The sequence below is a fragment of the Desmodus rotundus genome, chromosome 7, assembly GCF_022682495.2.
Source record: "Desmodus rotundus isolate HL8 chromosome 7, HLdesRot8A.1, whole genome shotgun sequence".
NCBI lineage: Eukaryota > Metazoa > Chordata > Mammalia > Chiroptera > Phyllostomidae > Desmodus > Desmodus rotundus.
The window spans coordinates 36,192,028-36,208,200 of NC_071393.1; the positions used below are offsets into that span (position 1 = coordinate 36,192,028).

General features: G+C 41.7%; 1 protein-coding gene across 2 annotated transcripts in view; it reads right to left on the bottom strand.

Annotated features, from left to right (window-relative positions):
• REC114 (REC114 meiotic recombination protein) overlaps positions 1-16,173 on the bottom strand; it is a 65,560-nt gene that overhangs the window by 31,848 nt on the left and 17,539 nt on the right. For both annotated transcript variants that reach the window (XM_024557519.2, XM_024557518.2), the window contains exon 2: positions 13,015-13,104. In XM_024557519.2, the coding sequence (XP_024413287.2) occupies positions 13,015-13,104 (90 nt within the window). The remainder of the gene's footprint in view (positions 1-13,014; positions 13,105-16,173) is intronic.

Genomic DNA, 16,173 nt, shown 5'->3' on the forward strand with positions numbered 1-16,173 from the left:
AGCTGTCAGTCTGTTCCATGTGTCCATGCCTCTGTTTCTCTTTTTTCATTATATTCCACATATAAGTAAGGTCATGTGGTATTTGTCTTTCACCTACTGGCTTATTTTGTTTAGCATAATAATCTCCAGGTCCATCCATGGGGTTGCAAAAGGTAAGATTTCCTTCTTTTTTATGGCCACATAGTATTCCATTGTGTAAATGTACCACAGCTTGTTTATCCACTCATCTACTGATGGGTACTTGGGCTATTTCCCAATCTTGGCCTTTGTAAATAATGCTGCTATGAATATGGGCGTGCATATAACAACAGAAAATATAAAGAAAAACTAGAAGGAAATACTTTAAAATGAGGAAACATTTGTTGTAATCAGAATAATATTAAGCGTAGCGCCTAAAACTTTTTTCTAGAAGGTACTTGGATTGGTACTACCAATATTTGCCTTTGACACTCTGTGACAGATTTTTTTCCTGATATATTAATATACTCAAGCAACTTATTGCATTATCTTTTATTTTTTGGTATAATAAGTTCTTTTCCAGTAGCTCTATAATATGATTATATATTTTAAATTAAAATATGTTTACATATGCCAGCAGTTATTTTCTTGGTGACGTTTGTAAATTCGGAAGGTTTTTTGGCAGGTTACTTTTACAGTCTGTTATAGATTAAATTACGTCCACCTCTAACTTCATAGGCTGATGCCCTAGTCCCCAGTGTGCTGGCATGCAGAGGCGGGGCCTGTGAGAGGTCATTAGGTTTAAATTAGTCCATGAGGGTGGGGACTCATGATGGCATTAGTGCCCTTATAAGAGGGAGACAGAGATTTCCCTCTCCGTGAGGAAAGGCCCTGTGAGGAAACAGCAGGAATTTGGCCATCTGCAAACCAGGAAGAAGGGCCTCAGCAGACACTGAACAGGCCAGTGCCTTGATCTCAGACTTCACAGCCTCTAGAACTGTGATAAATAAATATCTGGTTTTAAGCCACTTAGCTTATGGCACTCTGTCACAGCAGCCCCCACTAGGATAGGGGCCATCCCTTTGTGAAGTTAGGGTGCTGTAGGAGCCAGAGAGAGCCTTCTTTTTATTCTGTCTGTGATCCACTTTATCACAAGGAACTGAACATAAACACCAATTTCTACAGCTTTTGAACTATTAATAAAATTAAGGTCCTAATTATGAGCATTTTAAATATCTATGGGCATTATAGAGGCATGCACCAATAGTCTGGAAACAAGAGAAATAAATTTCCCTTTGAGAGTTAAACTGTAAAATCAAAGCATAAATATGGAAAGGTTTACCAGGGAGATAAGATTGCTCCCAGGCTGGATCCTAAGAAAAAGTAAATTAAAGTAGACCAGCAACACCTTGGAGATTATGCTGATGGATGAAGTACCAGGTGACATGAACGTATGACAGCATTCTGGGACAAGGTTCACCCAAAGAGAGGTGGAGTTTCTAGGTTCCAGAACCGCAACTGTTTTTCTCAGACCACACGCATTCATTCTCTTGTGCCCTACGTCTATATTGGTGAAGACAGGAAGAAACTGCCTTCAACACGACAATAAGCCCACTCATGCATCACATCTCGTGCAGAGTTTTTTGGTAAAACATCAAATCACCCAGATGATTCAGCCCCTCCACAGCCCTGATTTGGTGCTCTGCAATTTCTGGCTTTTCCCAAAACCAAAATCACCTTTGAAAGGGAAGAGATTTCAGACCATCAATGAGACTCAGGAAAATAAGACGGGGCAGCTGATGGCAATTGGGAGAACTGTGTGAGGTCCCAAGGTGCCTACTTTGAAGGGGACTGAGGCGGCATTGTCCTGTGTACAAATGTTTCTTGTATCTTCTTCAATAATGTCTCTATTTTTCATAGTACATGGCTGGATACCTTCTGGACAGACCTCGTAATCTACATTGTTCAGAGTTAACATCAATTTCTGATCTAATCCTGAATTATTAAATATAGCACTTCCACCTGCATTTATTCTAGTGGCACTTCAGCGATGTTGTATCAGCATCACAGGCATCTTTTAAACTTTAATTTTTAGATTTCACAAGTAGTAATAATTATAACAGTGGAGGGAACCAGCTGAGCAAGGTATAATGCCACCTCTTGCTATTTCGGAACAGCTTAGACAATACTAAATGACATTAAAAGTGGATCAAGACCACATGGCAAAGCTTTTAAATAAGAGAAGGATCACAATTCAGAGTCCTATTTCTCACTCTCCTACCACTAGAAAATATGTGTGACAAAAGACCAAGTACAAAAAGTCAAAGCTTTCAGTTTCTAAGAAATAAATCTTTCCTTACCTTTAATTTATGGAGCCTACTATGAAGTGTTCTGCAGAAAATGACCACATCAGTATGAAAGCATGTGTTACAAAAATAAAAAAAGCAGCAAGATGTGAATTCTTTGCTGACTCAGAAAGACGAGTTCTGCATAACCCACATCTGCAGGCACGCCCTCCCTTACTGCTGAATGAAAATAGAAAGGCTTTTCAAATTAAGAGTACGTTATGAAAGCCACAGTAAACAAGGAATAATTAGATTTTTCTACATATTATAACCAGGTTAAGAGTAGAAATGAAGCTAAATGTTGAATAAGAGATAAAAAGGCTCTATTTAGGGTAAAGGGCATTGATTAAAAATAATAATAATAATAAAAGGGTCCCAACTAGCCTTCACCAAAGAGATGGTCAGAAAATTTACATACACAGGGTTGAAGACGGTGGCCAAGTAGGGAGAAGCTAAGTCCACTTGCTCTTGCCCCCAACTCAGATTTTCAGCCGATCTTCCAACAACCCCAACACAGAATCTTAGCAGATGTGAAGTTTTGAAGCCAAGGAATACAGAAGACACTTCATGCCATCCAGTAAGATGTTAGAAGTTGAAGGGGAAACACCCTGTGTGTGGTACCTACAGCAGTGGAGAAACCAGGCAGAAATCGCAGCTTATGCACTCCCTCCCAACTCAGAGCAGGGGGCCCTGGTTCTCACAGGGATCCCCAACCCTAACTGGGAGAGACTTGGGAGGATATGCAAAGTCTGGGAGACCTATGCCGCACACACAGCTCGCAACATGTCCACAACTGTAGTGCCAACCTGGAGAATTCTCAATACAGACTCAATCTGCTAAAACTGCCAGGTTGCTGCACCTGGGTCTGTGCGAGGCACTGGCAGGCTGCAGCCCGCATGACTGTGAGAGACATTTTGCTTTTGGGGAGGGGGTGTGCACAGAGATCCAGGCAGCGACTCAGTCCTGTAGCATGGGTGCCACATAAAGTCTTTTTAAAAAGGAGCTGGAAAGTGGCTGGGCAAAGACCTGCACTGCTGCTTGTCTAGCAAAGAGGCCAGACTGACAGTGCAGTTCATTCTCACTGAATCCAGCTGGGCAGGGAGTTCAGGGAGTTGCATAAGGGGTTTCCTGGACCCCACCCAGCTCAGCGAGAAGGCCAGGAGCTGCGCAGAACACAGTTCTGGACTGCATCTCCTGCAAAGGCAGTGGGTTGAATACCAGAGATTCTTTGCAGCCAGGCAGACCCCCTACACCAGGTGTGTCAAACTCATTTTCACCGGGGGCCATATCAGCCTCCGTTTGCCTTAAAAGGGCCAAATGTAATTTTAGGATTATATAAATGTAACTACTCCTTAACTAGCAGCAAGGAGCTCCGTGCTACCGCTGGGTAGAAACAAGGTGTCTGGCCCAATAAAACAAGGTGGAGGGCCGGATTCGGCCTGTGGGCCTTGTGTTTGCCACCTGTGGTCCACACAATGCAGAGCCCATACCCCTCCTGCTGAGCAGTCCAGCCAAACTCAGGAGCCCCCTGCTGGGCACATATTTGCAGGGGAAAGAAATGGAGACACCAATGGAGGTCTTTTTAAACGTTTCTCAGCTGCTACAAGACACGCTGGTTCCTTGGGCCCTATTCCACTGAAACCAGCTGGGTAGAGAGTACAGAAATTGGTACTGTCAGGGGAATTCAGGGCCCCACTCGGCCTTGGCTCTTGGCTCAGCTGACATCAGCACCCAGCAGGAAATAGCTGACCCTTTTACACAGATTGGCCCCTCACATGAAACAGACAGTTAACTCATCAGAAACTATATTTAATGGAAATAATCTGGGACAGACCAAGATGTGTGGCTCAGGGGCAGGGGAACACACCCACTGTCTTCCCTGAAGTCTGAACAGCATCTCCAAGGGGAGATCCAGGGGCCCCATCCTCCCGATCACACCAGAAGCCCTCTAGAAACAGATGGGTCAGCAGCAAGGCTAAAACGAACGACAGGACTGCAAACAGAACCAGGTGGAGGTGGTACCTGGGTGCTTTCAGACGTTGGGTGACCCACTCCTGGGCCTTGTGCTGATGAAACACAGCCAAAATTTAGGCCCAAAGAGGTACTTTCTCTCTTAAACTACATATATAGTAAACTAAATGGGAGCACTAAAAGTAAACATACAATCTAAAAATCTTACAAATATTTTCAACAAGAGGATGTTAGGAAATGGAAAAAAGGAGGCAGGCAAAGGGACTTGGGTTTTTAGTGTTGAAATTACTCTTTGTGAGTTGCTGATATCCTTTCAAAAGCATGATTCCAAAGTTATGGCTCACTTTATAGAGAAGGAAAAAGATGAGAAAGAGAAGAAATGAAATGGTCAATATTATTAGATTCATGAGCCTAAGATTTTCATACTAAATACAAAATAGAAGCCCTTTTAAAAACTATCAAGAATTAGTCCTTAACAAGAAAGATACAAAGGGCCACAATGAAGTACAACAGAAGAAAAGTATAAATATAGCTTTAAAAGCACAGCAGGCTAGATAGGTCCTTAAATGCCCTATCAGAGCCATTACCGTATCAGTGAAGCTAAGAGAACACACCCTCACTTCACTTAAATAACGAAGTTGCTCAGGCTTAGGTCAAAGATCACCCAGTTAGAGTGCCCCCTTTGTCTGATCCACTCGACGTGGTAAGTGAATTACTTTCATTTACACAGATGTCCTTGGTTATATTGGATATTCTAACTCTCTAATCACCCAATTACTAAATCGTAACCTCATCTGAGCCACCAACCAACCAAATATCATAGAAAATTGCAAGACTTTAACTGTTTGTTACCCTACATTAAGAAAAAGCACATTTTTGTGGAATGCTTAAAGTGTTTTAGGGAGACAGAAATCAGAAAAATAAAAATGGTTTAAATATCCAGGTATGATAACATCTTTTTTTAAAAAAGACTTTATTTATTTATTTCTTAGAGAGGAGGGAGAGAGGGAGAGAAACATCAATGTGTGGTTGCCTCTTGTGTGCCCCCACAGGGGACCTGGCCTGCAACCCAGGCATGTGCCCTGACCAGGAATTGAACCGGCAACCCTTTGGTTTGCAGACCAGCACTCAACCACTGAGCCACACCAGCCAGGGCTGATAATATCTTAAATAGAGGCATTTAACCCATACCTTTATGCTATCACAATTAAAATGCCCAAACAAATCTAAAGCAGGAGAGAACTACCTCAATACTAGAAACTAAGGATGAATGTCATTCGTATGATAAAACTGTTGCAGAATTTCTGAAAGACATGGTAAGACAGATCTGGATGGAAGAGAGATGATGCCAAGAGCCAACTACTGACTAATCTTCCTGAGAAAGGAATGCTGGGACTCGGGGAGAAAGCAGAGGAGGTGCTGGCAAAAAGACCATGAATAAGAAGGGTGAGAGCTAGGGAATGGCTGGGGCACAGGAAAAGTAAGAAACCGATCGAGAGCTCTGGAAGCAACTGTGCCCGAGGACGTGCACTGCAGCACAGCAAGCAAGGATCTAGGAAATCTGAGAATTTCTCCCAGGAACGGTGGGCAGATAACTGCAGCATACAACTGGCCTTGTGGCTGGCAAAATACCTGCTCCTCACAGAAGAAACTGGAAGGAGAGACATCACTCCCCTACCAGGACAGGCTCCCATCCACTCCTTCCAGCTTCTAGGTCTCCGAGGTAATACCTGGAAGGAAAATCTGTCGGTATCCAAGGACAGCAAGATTCCTGCGGACGCATTCATCCAGAGGTGCCCAGAGGAGACTTCTCCCAACGTGAGAATAAATAAAAGGAGAAGAAAAATAAGCAGGGGGAGGGGGAGACAGGCTGGGGGCAGTGGACAGAAGCAGGAGGAGAAGAAAAAAAGCCATACTGGGTCTAAGAAATAAAAAGTGGCATATAGTTTTGAAAAGAATCTGGAAACAGAAGTAAATTTTAGTTGAAGTTATACTGTATGAAATATAATAAAAATTTTAAAAACAGGTTCTTTGAAACAGGATGAAAGAAAAGATATTGAGTAACAGACTGAGGTTGTTTAAGAGTAGACAAATAGGGAACAAAAAGAAGTAAGAAGAATAAAAGATGTAACAGTAGAAAAAAGGCAATAAAAGAATAAAAGATGTAACAGCCAGCAGAAGTAAAAAACTAAATCAATGATAACCAAATAGAAAAATGAACAAAAGATTTCAACAGACACTTCACAAAAGAGGATATCCAGACGACCAATAAACATAGGAAAAAACACAATTTTATTATCAATTACAAAAATGTAAATTAAAACCATAAAGAGAAATCACTACCTGCCTACCAAAATTGCCAAAACAAAAATAAAATGACAACTGTTGTCGAGAAAGTGGTTCACCCTCAAACACTTCTGAAAGAGTAAACTGGGTAAAATCACTTTCGAAACCTCTGTGGCAGTACCTACCAAAGCTGAACGTAGGGATAACCTACAACCTGTCCCTCAGAGCGTGCCCATAAATTAGTAGCAACAGCATCACCTAGGAGATTGTTAGAGATGAAAATCTCAGACTATTCCCAAAGCCTGCTCATTCACAATCAGCATTTTACTAAGAGCCCAGGTAACTTATACACACAATAAAGTGTGAGATGTGCTGTCCTATAACTTGTCCGTTTCATTCTCAGTTACACGCCCAACGAAACACATACGATACACTCACCGGAAGCTACCGACCAGAATGTTCACAGCAGCACTACTTCTGTTTTTATTTTTTTAATTTTTTTTGTTTGAGTTCTACCCAACTCCCACCTGCTTAGGGTCGGTGACATCACCATACCCAACACCTTTTATTTACTTTTTAAATTATATTTTATTGATTATGTTATTACAGTTGTCCCAATTTCCCCCGCTTTGCCCTCCTCCACCCAACAGCCCCCCACCCCCTCAGGCAATCCCCACACCGTTGTGCATGTCCAGGGGTCATGGGAATAGGTTCTTCGGCTACTCCATTTCCTATACTGTACTTCTGTAACGACCTATTTGTACTTCTTAATCCCCTTACCTCTTCACCGATTCCCCCACACCCCGAAATTTTAAACTTTCCATTACAGCTGATGTACAATATTATAGTTTCAGGTGTACAACACAGTCATTATGTATTTATATAAACTGACTCCCCCCAGTTAGTCTAGTGCCCAGCTGGCATCATCCATACTTATTACAGTATTATTGACTCTATTCCTTATGCTATACTTTACATCCCCATGACTGTTCTGACAACTAGAAATTTGTACACTTTAATCCCTTCCCCTTCTTCACCCTTCCTCCAGCACCTCTCCCCTCTGATAACCATCCCTTTATTCTCTGTATCTGTGAGTTTGATTTGGTTTTGTTTGTTTTTTAAATTCCACATATAAGTAAAATCATATGGTATTTGTCTTTCTAAGTCTGACTTACGGCACTTGGTATATATAATCGCCTCTAGGTCTATGCTGTCACAAATGGCAAGATTTCATTTTCAGGGCTAAATAATGTGCCACTGTGTATGCGCACCATCTCTTCTTTATCTACTCATTTATCACTGGCCGTTTAGGCTGCTTCCGTATCTTGGCTGCTGTAAGCAAGGCTGTGGCGAACACAGGGGTGCTTATGTCTTTCTGAATTAGCGTTCTGGATTTCTGCAGATAGATACCCAGAAGTGGGACTGCCGAATCCTATGGTAGCGCCATCTTTAGTTTTCTGTGGAAGCCCCACAGTGTTTTCCACGGTGGCTACAGCAAGTTACAGACCCACCAACAGTGCAAAAAGGCCCCCACTTCTCCACATCCTTACCGACACACTGCATTTGATTTATTGATGGTAACTGTTCTGACAGGTGTGAGGGGATACCTCACTCAGGTTTTAATTTGCATCTCTCTAATGATTAGTGATGCTGAACATCTTCTCATGTCTATTGATCATCCGTATGTCCTCTTTGGAGAAGTGTCTATTCATGTCCTCTGCTAAATTTTTAATCAAATTGTTTGCTATTTTAGTGTTAAGTTTTATAATTTCCTTGTATTTTGGATACTAACCCATTATCAGATGTGTCATTGGTAAGTATCTTCTCCCACTCTGTACATTGCCTTTGACTTTGTTAATGGTTTCCTTGCTGTGCAAAACTTTTTATTTGATGTAGTCCCACATTTGCTTATTTTTTCTTTTTTACCCCTTGCCCAAAGAGACATATCCAAAATAATACTACTAAGAATGATGTCGAAGAGTTTACTGCCTATGTTTTCCTCCAGGAGTTTTTATGTTTTGGGATCTTTTGTTTCAGTGTTTAATCCATTTTGGGTTTTTTCTGGTTTATGGTGTAATAAAGTGATCAAGTTTCATTCTTTTGTATATGTCTGTCCAGCTTTCCCAACACCATTCATTAAAGAGTGTCTCTTCATTGTATATTCTTGCTTCCTTTGTCATAGATTAATTGACCGTATAGGTGTGGAATTACACTCAGTTCTCTACTCTACTCCATTGATCTATGTGAATGTTTGTATGCTGGTACCATGCTGTTTTGATTATTATAGCCTTGTAGTATAGTTGATATCAGGTAATGGGATACCTCCAACTTTGTTCTTTCTCAAGAATGCTGTGGCTATTCAGGGTCTTTTGTGGTTCCATATAAATTGTTAAATTATTTGTTGTAGTTCTGTGGAAAATGCCATTGGTATTTTGATAGGGATTGCATTTGAATCTGTGGATTGTTTGGGTAGTATGGGCATTTTAACAATGTTAATTCCTCCTATCCATCAGCACGGTATAGTATTCCGCTCATCTGTTATGTTCCTCAATTTCTTGCTTCATTGTCTTATAGTTTTCCTAGAACATCTTGTTCCCAAGAACAAGTATTACTACCCTAGCTTTTTTTAGTCTCCATTTGCATGTAATATATTTTTCTATCCTGTCACTTTCATTCTGTGTAAATCTTTTGTTCTGAGGTGGGTCTCTTGTAGACAGCATATATATGGGTCATGTTTTCCTATACATTTAGCTACCCTATGTCTCTTGATTGGAGCATTTAATCCATTCACATTCAAGGTTATTATTGATAGGTGCTTGTTCATAGCCATTTTGTTCCTTTATATCTATGTTCCTTTCTATTACTTCGTCTTCTTAAAACAGTCCCTTTAACATCCCTTGCAATGCTGGTCTGGTGGCAATGTATTCCTTTACCTTTTTTTTTGTCTGGCAAGCTCCTTATTTGTCCTTCAATTTTAAATGATAACTCTGCTGGACCGAGTATTCTTGGTTGCAGATCCTTGCTTTTAATTTCTTTGAATACTTCATGCCAATCCCTTCTGGCTGAAGTGTTTCTGTTGAGAAATCAGTTGATAGTCTTATTGGAACTTCCTTGTAGGTAACTGACTGTTTCTCTCTTGCTGCCTCTAGGATTCTTTGTCTTTAAACTTTGCCATTTACATCATGATTTGTCTTTACGTAGGTCTCTTTAGGTTCATCTTGATTGGGACTCTTCCTTGATTGGTGCTTCCTGAATTTGTGTTTCTTCCTTCACCAGGTGAGGGAAGTTTTCTGTTTTATTTCACCAGGTGAGGGAAGTTTTATTTCTTGAAACAGGTTTTCTATCCTTTGGTCACTTTCTTCTCCTTCTGGTATGCCTATAATGTGGATATGGTTAAGTATCACTTTGTTCCAAAGTTCCCTTAAACCATACTCATTTTTTAAGTCTTTTTTCTTTTTGTTGCTCTGACCGGGTGTTTTTCCTATCTTGTCTTTCAAATAGCCGATCTGATCCTGTTTCATCTAGCCTGCTTTTAATTCCTTCCAGCATATTCTTCATTTCACTTATTACACTCTTCATCTCCAAATGGTTCTTATTCATGGTTTGCATGTCCTTTTTCATGTTGATGTAATTCCCACTAAGTTCCTCATAGTTACTTGACCATCCTCATAACCACTACTTTGAACTCAATGTCTGATAAATTGCTGCCTCAATTTCATTTAGCTCTTTTTCTGGGGATTCTTCCTTTTCTTTCTTTTGGAGGTTGTTTCTTTGTCTCCCCACTTTAGCTGGCCCTTTGTGTTTGTTTCTGTGCATTAGACTGAGCTGCTTTGACTCTGTCTTCTGGAGTGGCCTTATGTGTGAGGAGTCCTGTGGAACTCAGTGGTGCAGTTTCCTTTATCCCCTGAGCTGGATGCTCCAGAATGCTCCTTATGCCACATATGTGGGCTCTCCTGTTGTATTTGGGTCTGGATTTCTGTTGGCCCCATCATTGGTGCGTTCTCCCCTCCAGCTGCTGACTGAGAGGCTCAACCCCCACTGCTTCTTGTGTGCTGTTGTACAGGTGCTGACAGAACAAGCCAAAACAACACAACACAAAACAAAACCCACACAAGCAAACCCCCCCGACAACAGCAAAATCAACAACAAAAGAGTAGAGAATAATAAAAGTGGAAAGTAAAATAGAATATTATAAGCAAAAAAGAATATGCAAAGACCAAAGAAAAAAAAGGATTATGAGGATAGAAAGATGAGAAACAATTAATAGTAAGGAATAGAAACAGGGAATCACCACAAAAGGGCTAAGAAAGGGACAAATAAAATTAAAAAAATAAGAAAAGGAAGAAGGCAAAATGAAGTAAGGGAAGAGTAAAATATGAGATTTGAAAGGATAGAGAAAAATAAGCAATAAATTGAAGGAAAAAGGAAAAAATGGTTAAAAGCTATGCAAAAGAAAAAAATAACAAAGATAATGAGAAAGATGAAATGGAATTCATCTCAGCAAAGCCTAGTCCTTGCTTGCAGGGTTCACTCTCTGGATATGATTCTGATGTTGTCTGGAGCTGGTATAAATTAATGTCAGATGCTGTCCACTTCCAGCTCTAGGGAGCCTTGAAGCCACAGGTAATCCACAGTTTGTGGCTGTTTCCTCAGGGTCTGGCTGCATCCAGGATGGGCCTTGCTGCCCTGCAAGGCTAGCTTTTTATCAGCACAGGGCCCTGGGGCAGATCAACCAATGACTGAAGGCACTGCAGTATCCACCTCCACGTACCTCTGCCTGCAGTCCTGCCATTAGTCTTGGTCCAGTCACTGACCCATCTGTTTTTGAGAGGGCCTCTGGCAGAATCAGGATGGGACTCCTGGATCTCCCCTGGCAGGTGCCGTTCAGACCTCAGGGAATGGTGGGTGTGTTCCCTGTCCCAGATTATTTCCCTGAACCCAGCAGGGGGAAGCCCCTGGTAGGAAAGTAGGAAAGCAGGTGGGGTCTCCGGAGTCCTGAGTCTGGGCCTGCTGGAAACTGGGAGGGTGTTCCAAGGCTCTCCCATGAGGGACAAGTGCCAGTCTGGTTGCTGGGAAAGTGTGCCGAACAGACAGGTTCTAAAGACAGTCCCTAACACCCTTCAGTCTGCCCCTGTTGCTGTCTCCTCAGCAGCAGATAAGATGAAGGCTAAGGGAGGGGGGGAGGGGAGGAGGGAAGGGAAAGGGAGGGATGGGATCCAGGGTGGGGTGAGAGGGATTCCAGAGGATGGGGCTAGGAGGATTCCAGAGGGTGAAGTGAGCAGTTTCCCACAGGGTGGAGTAATTGTTTTTCCCCTGGGAGGAGTTGGCTCTTCTAAAGAAAAATGGCTGCGGGGATATGGAGGTGTGTCCTAGCACCGGGAACCCAGTAGCCATTTCCCTCAGATCTCCCCTAAGCCTCCCAGTCCAGACTTCCCTCACACGACTCCAGACCCTGCTGCCCTTCCTTCACCCAAGCCCAAGATGAGTGGCTGCAAGTGTGAAACCTGTCCATGGGCCCCTTAGAACAAAAGTAAGGGGAAAAAAAGAAAGTGGCATTGTCTCCAGAGGACTCTGTCTCTCTCAGGCCAGCAAAACCCCACAGCCTTTCATCACTGGATGCTGCATGGGCAGGTGATCCCAGCACCGGCCCTCTGTGCTTGGGGGCCCAGTTTGGGGTCCAGGTTTCACTTTTCTTAGGGAATCTCCCACAACCCTGCCACAGCCTTGGCCCACTGCCCATGAAAGTGGTGCTGGCCCCTTTTGCGTCCCCTCTCTTTCTACCCGTCTCGAGGTGATTTCTGCCCAACCTTAGTTCAGTGTCTCCTCCTCAGATCGTCTTCAGTTGTTTATTTTGGGTGTATGTTCCTCTCTCTGTTTGTATTTTCAGTTTGGTTTTGGGAGGTGGTGCAAGACAAACCCTCCTACTCTACCACCATCTTACCCCACCCCAAATTCTTATTTTCTTCTGTACATATTTCTTCATTCCAAAAATTTCCCACAATATGTGTATAAAGAACAAATGCATGTTTATAAAATTAGAGTTTTATAGAGGTATATGCCAAGTAATAATAGCATACCTCAAGTTTTCTTTTACATGTTTCTTTCCATCTAGACCTCTTTATGTTCTTTACCCTATCTGGAAACCCTCCACACATTTCTCTACAAATCTAGCCTGTTTTCAACCCAATCTCCCCAATTAAGATTCCTTTATGATAATGGTTAATCCCAATCCTTTGATCCACTTTCACTCCCAACAAAACTCTAATCCCCCTTAGGGCAGGCAACATTCAGTATGTTTTTTACTTCCCACTGTTATAGAACATTCAATAAATGCTTATTTGTTGAACCTGACGGACTGCAGTGAGACTGAAGAGACTTGAGGATATAAAAATTAACATAAAGCGATGAAGATAGAAAAATATTTGCAATATTAAACTATATGCATAAAACCTACCAGAAGTGTCTGTCCTTGGGAAATGAAGAAATGACCTGATATAACTATGGTGAGAATGAGATACCCAGATTCTTCATTGGAGTCAAAAACCTTAAAAAAGAGAGAAAAATATGTTTAAGACAATATATTTCTGTAGTACTAATAAACTTATAATACTGATAACCAAACTACCTTTGATCTCCCTACCCCGAATGTTCCTTTTCCTCCTTTATAACCTGGAATCATTCCCCGAGTTTCAAGTTTATCCTCATATAGTGGCCAATCTGCAGGCTTCTGAAAAATGTAACTTAAACTAGTATTTTGGAATAAGAAGAATACTCGATTGAGAAGCAAGAGATGAGGGGCCTGGACCAACCACTTTTCAGTTACATTTTAATAAATCATCAGTTATCTTTGAGCCTCAATTTCCTGTTTGTAAAATGGGGACAATACCTTACAGGGGCGCTATGAGACTTCAGAGTCCTGGTTTCTTCAGCCACACAATCCAGTATTTCTTAACCCCTCAAAACCAGGCCTTCCCTTTATATGTCCTTTAAATTCTCAATGTCACTCTTAAAATCTGGTCCCCAAGCTGAACATAACACTCTTGGTGCGGTCTAATTATTTCCCATCACTTCCAATAACACAGCCAACAACCACATTAAGCTTTTGAGGGGCGTCCTATTCAAGAGTGATCGTAGGTCAATCGAACCTTCTGAAACTTCATCATCTATGTTGGCAAATCACACTCCCACTGCCTTCTTGTGAATTTAAATGTAAGACCTTGCATTTGTCCCCATTATATTTTACCTTGTTAGATTTGATCTGTGGTTGTGGTGGAGTTGAGGCAATTAAATCAAAATCTCAAGGAGGACATGACGACAGAGACACAGGAGAGGAATTTGGGTCTTAAGGAAACTACACTGCATAGGTGGCTTTAATATCATTGATAAACATCACTGTATAAATAATAAGAAATGATTGACTCATCTTAATGCTCAAGCTCAAAATAATTAACACATTAACTCAAGTATATTTTTATAAGGTTACTGTATTCTATTGATAAATAATGTTCTATCTTATAGTTTCATATGTGGGGTTTGGAGTTTTAATGCCATATTTCAACTCAAGACTGACTCAGTTTTCTCTAATTCACTTTAAATTCCGAACTTAAAAATCAAATAACATTCTAGATGTCAAGAGGATGGGTTATGCTAAGCCCGGCACTATTTCCTATTGTGGTGGTTATTCTGCCTCTTTCCCAGGATCAGAAATTCGGTTATTTGTACAATACCACAGTTTAAATGGATTATCTTACACGTTTCATGACCACATAAAACCACGAGGATAGATATCTAGGAACTGAATAGAGTATGATCAACAAATTCTTTGGAAGGCAATATAGTAACATGACAGTTTAACTTTTCTTTTAGAATTATAACATGTGTCCGAAAGTGTCCAACACTTAAAAGTACAGTTCAATGAATGATAATAAAGCAAACACATAATCACCACCCAGGCAAAAAATCAGAATATCCCCAGCCTTCCAGAAAGTGCCCCAATCACTACCTGCTCCCATTCCTCCTAAGACAACCCCACATCCTGACTTCCAACACTGTAGTTCAGCTTTATTTACATGAAAGGAATCACACAGAAAGAACTCGTCTATGTCTGGTCTCATCAGAGTTGTTGCAAGTACTCCGAGCGCACTCATTCACATTACTGTAGAACACCCTTTATGACTACCCTACGATTAATTTTTTTCATTCTGTTGTTGATGAATATTGTTGTCCAGTTTAGGTCTAGCACGAACACCACTGTTATGGCTATTCTTATGTATGTCTCTTGTGAGGTGGAAACACTCATTATGGAGATGCCAAGTCTTCTTAATTATGTTATAATTTTTTTCAAGCAATGCAAAAGTACTTCCAGGAGAGTCCCAGCAGACTTCTCCTTGCCCTCCAAATTCTTACATCTAATTGCCCACTCAATATCTCCACTTGTCGAACAGTCATCTCAAAATTAACAGCCCCTAACTTGAGGTCGAAACCATCCCGTTCACTTATTTATTTGTTCATCCATTCAGTATTTACAAAGTGTCTGGCAAGTGGCCTCTGTTGCCTATGTCCAGGTGTAGAAGTCCTAACACTTCTGCCCACTGCATCTTGGTACTGGAGTTACCATGGAAAACAACACAGTCAAGCACTGGTGGAAGAACACTGGGCTCACATGGAGAAGATGCAGCAAGGTAAGCATCAGTAGTGATGGCGGTTCCCCAGTAGCCAGGAGGTCCCTCTTGGCAGCCATGCAGAGCACTTGGCCTGCATTACCCATCACGTGTTACAGGAGAAGGACCCACCCCGTCAGGGGATAGATAGAGCAGTGCGGTTGGCCAAGTGCTATACAATGGTCATGCAGAACAAAGGATCACAAGCTGTGAGGACTCCATCTCTTGACAAGAAAGAATTCCAGGCCCAAGGCCCATTCTGACACGGCCCAGAGGGGCTGAAAAGACCGCATGCACAACTGCCTTTCCCAACACAAGGCACCTACCTACCACACGTGCAAGGCTGTTACAGGTATTTGACTCCCACAGTTTTCCCATCTCAGAATATAATTCTGTCCTCCCACTGCCTTAGGCCAAAACTGTGGAATCATTCTTGAATCCTCTCCTTTTCTCATACCCATATGCAATCCATCAGAAAATCCTTTATGTCGACCTTCAAAATATTCAGAATCTAACCACTTCTCACAGGTCTGGTCTGAGTTATCATCATCTCTAGTTGGATTACTATAATAACCTCCCAACTGGACTTCCCATTTCTGTTCTTGCTCCCCCTCTCTGACATATTTTATTTTCAATGCAGTAGCCAGAGTAATCCTTTTAAAACCTAAGTCAGATCATATCATTTCCAGCTCACAGCCCTGCAGCAGCTTTTCATCTCACTCAGAGACTTGTGCAAAGTGCTCCGAAATCCAGCCCTCCACTGCCTCTCTGCTTCAGTCATACTGCTCTCCTTGCTGCTGCTTGAACTCGCTAGGCCCATTCATGGTGATAAACCTCAGGGTTTTTACAATTGTTCTTCTATCTGAAATTCTCTTCTACATACACATGACTTGCTCTGTCTTCTTCAGGTATTTTTTTAAGTGTCTCGTTTTCAGGTAACCTTTCCTGACCAT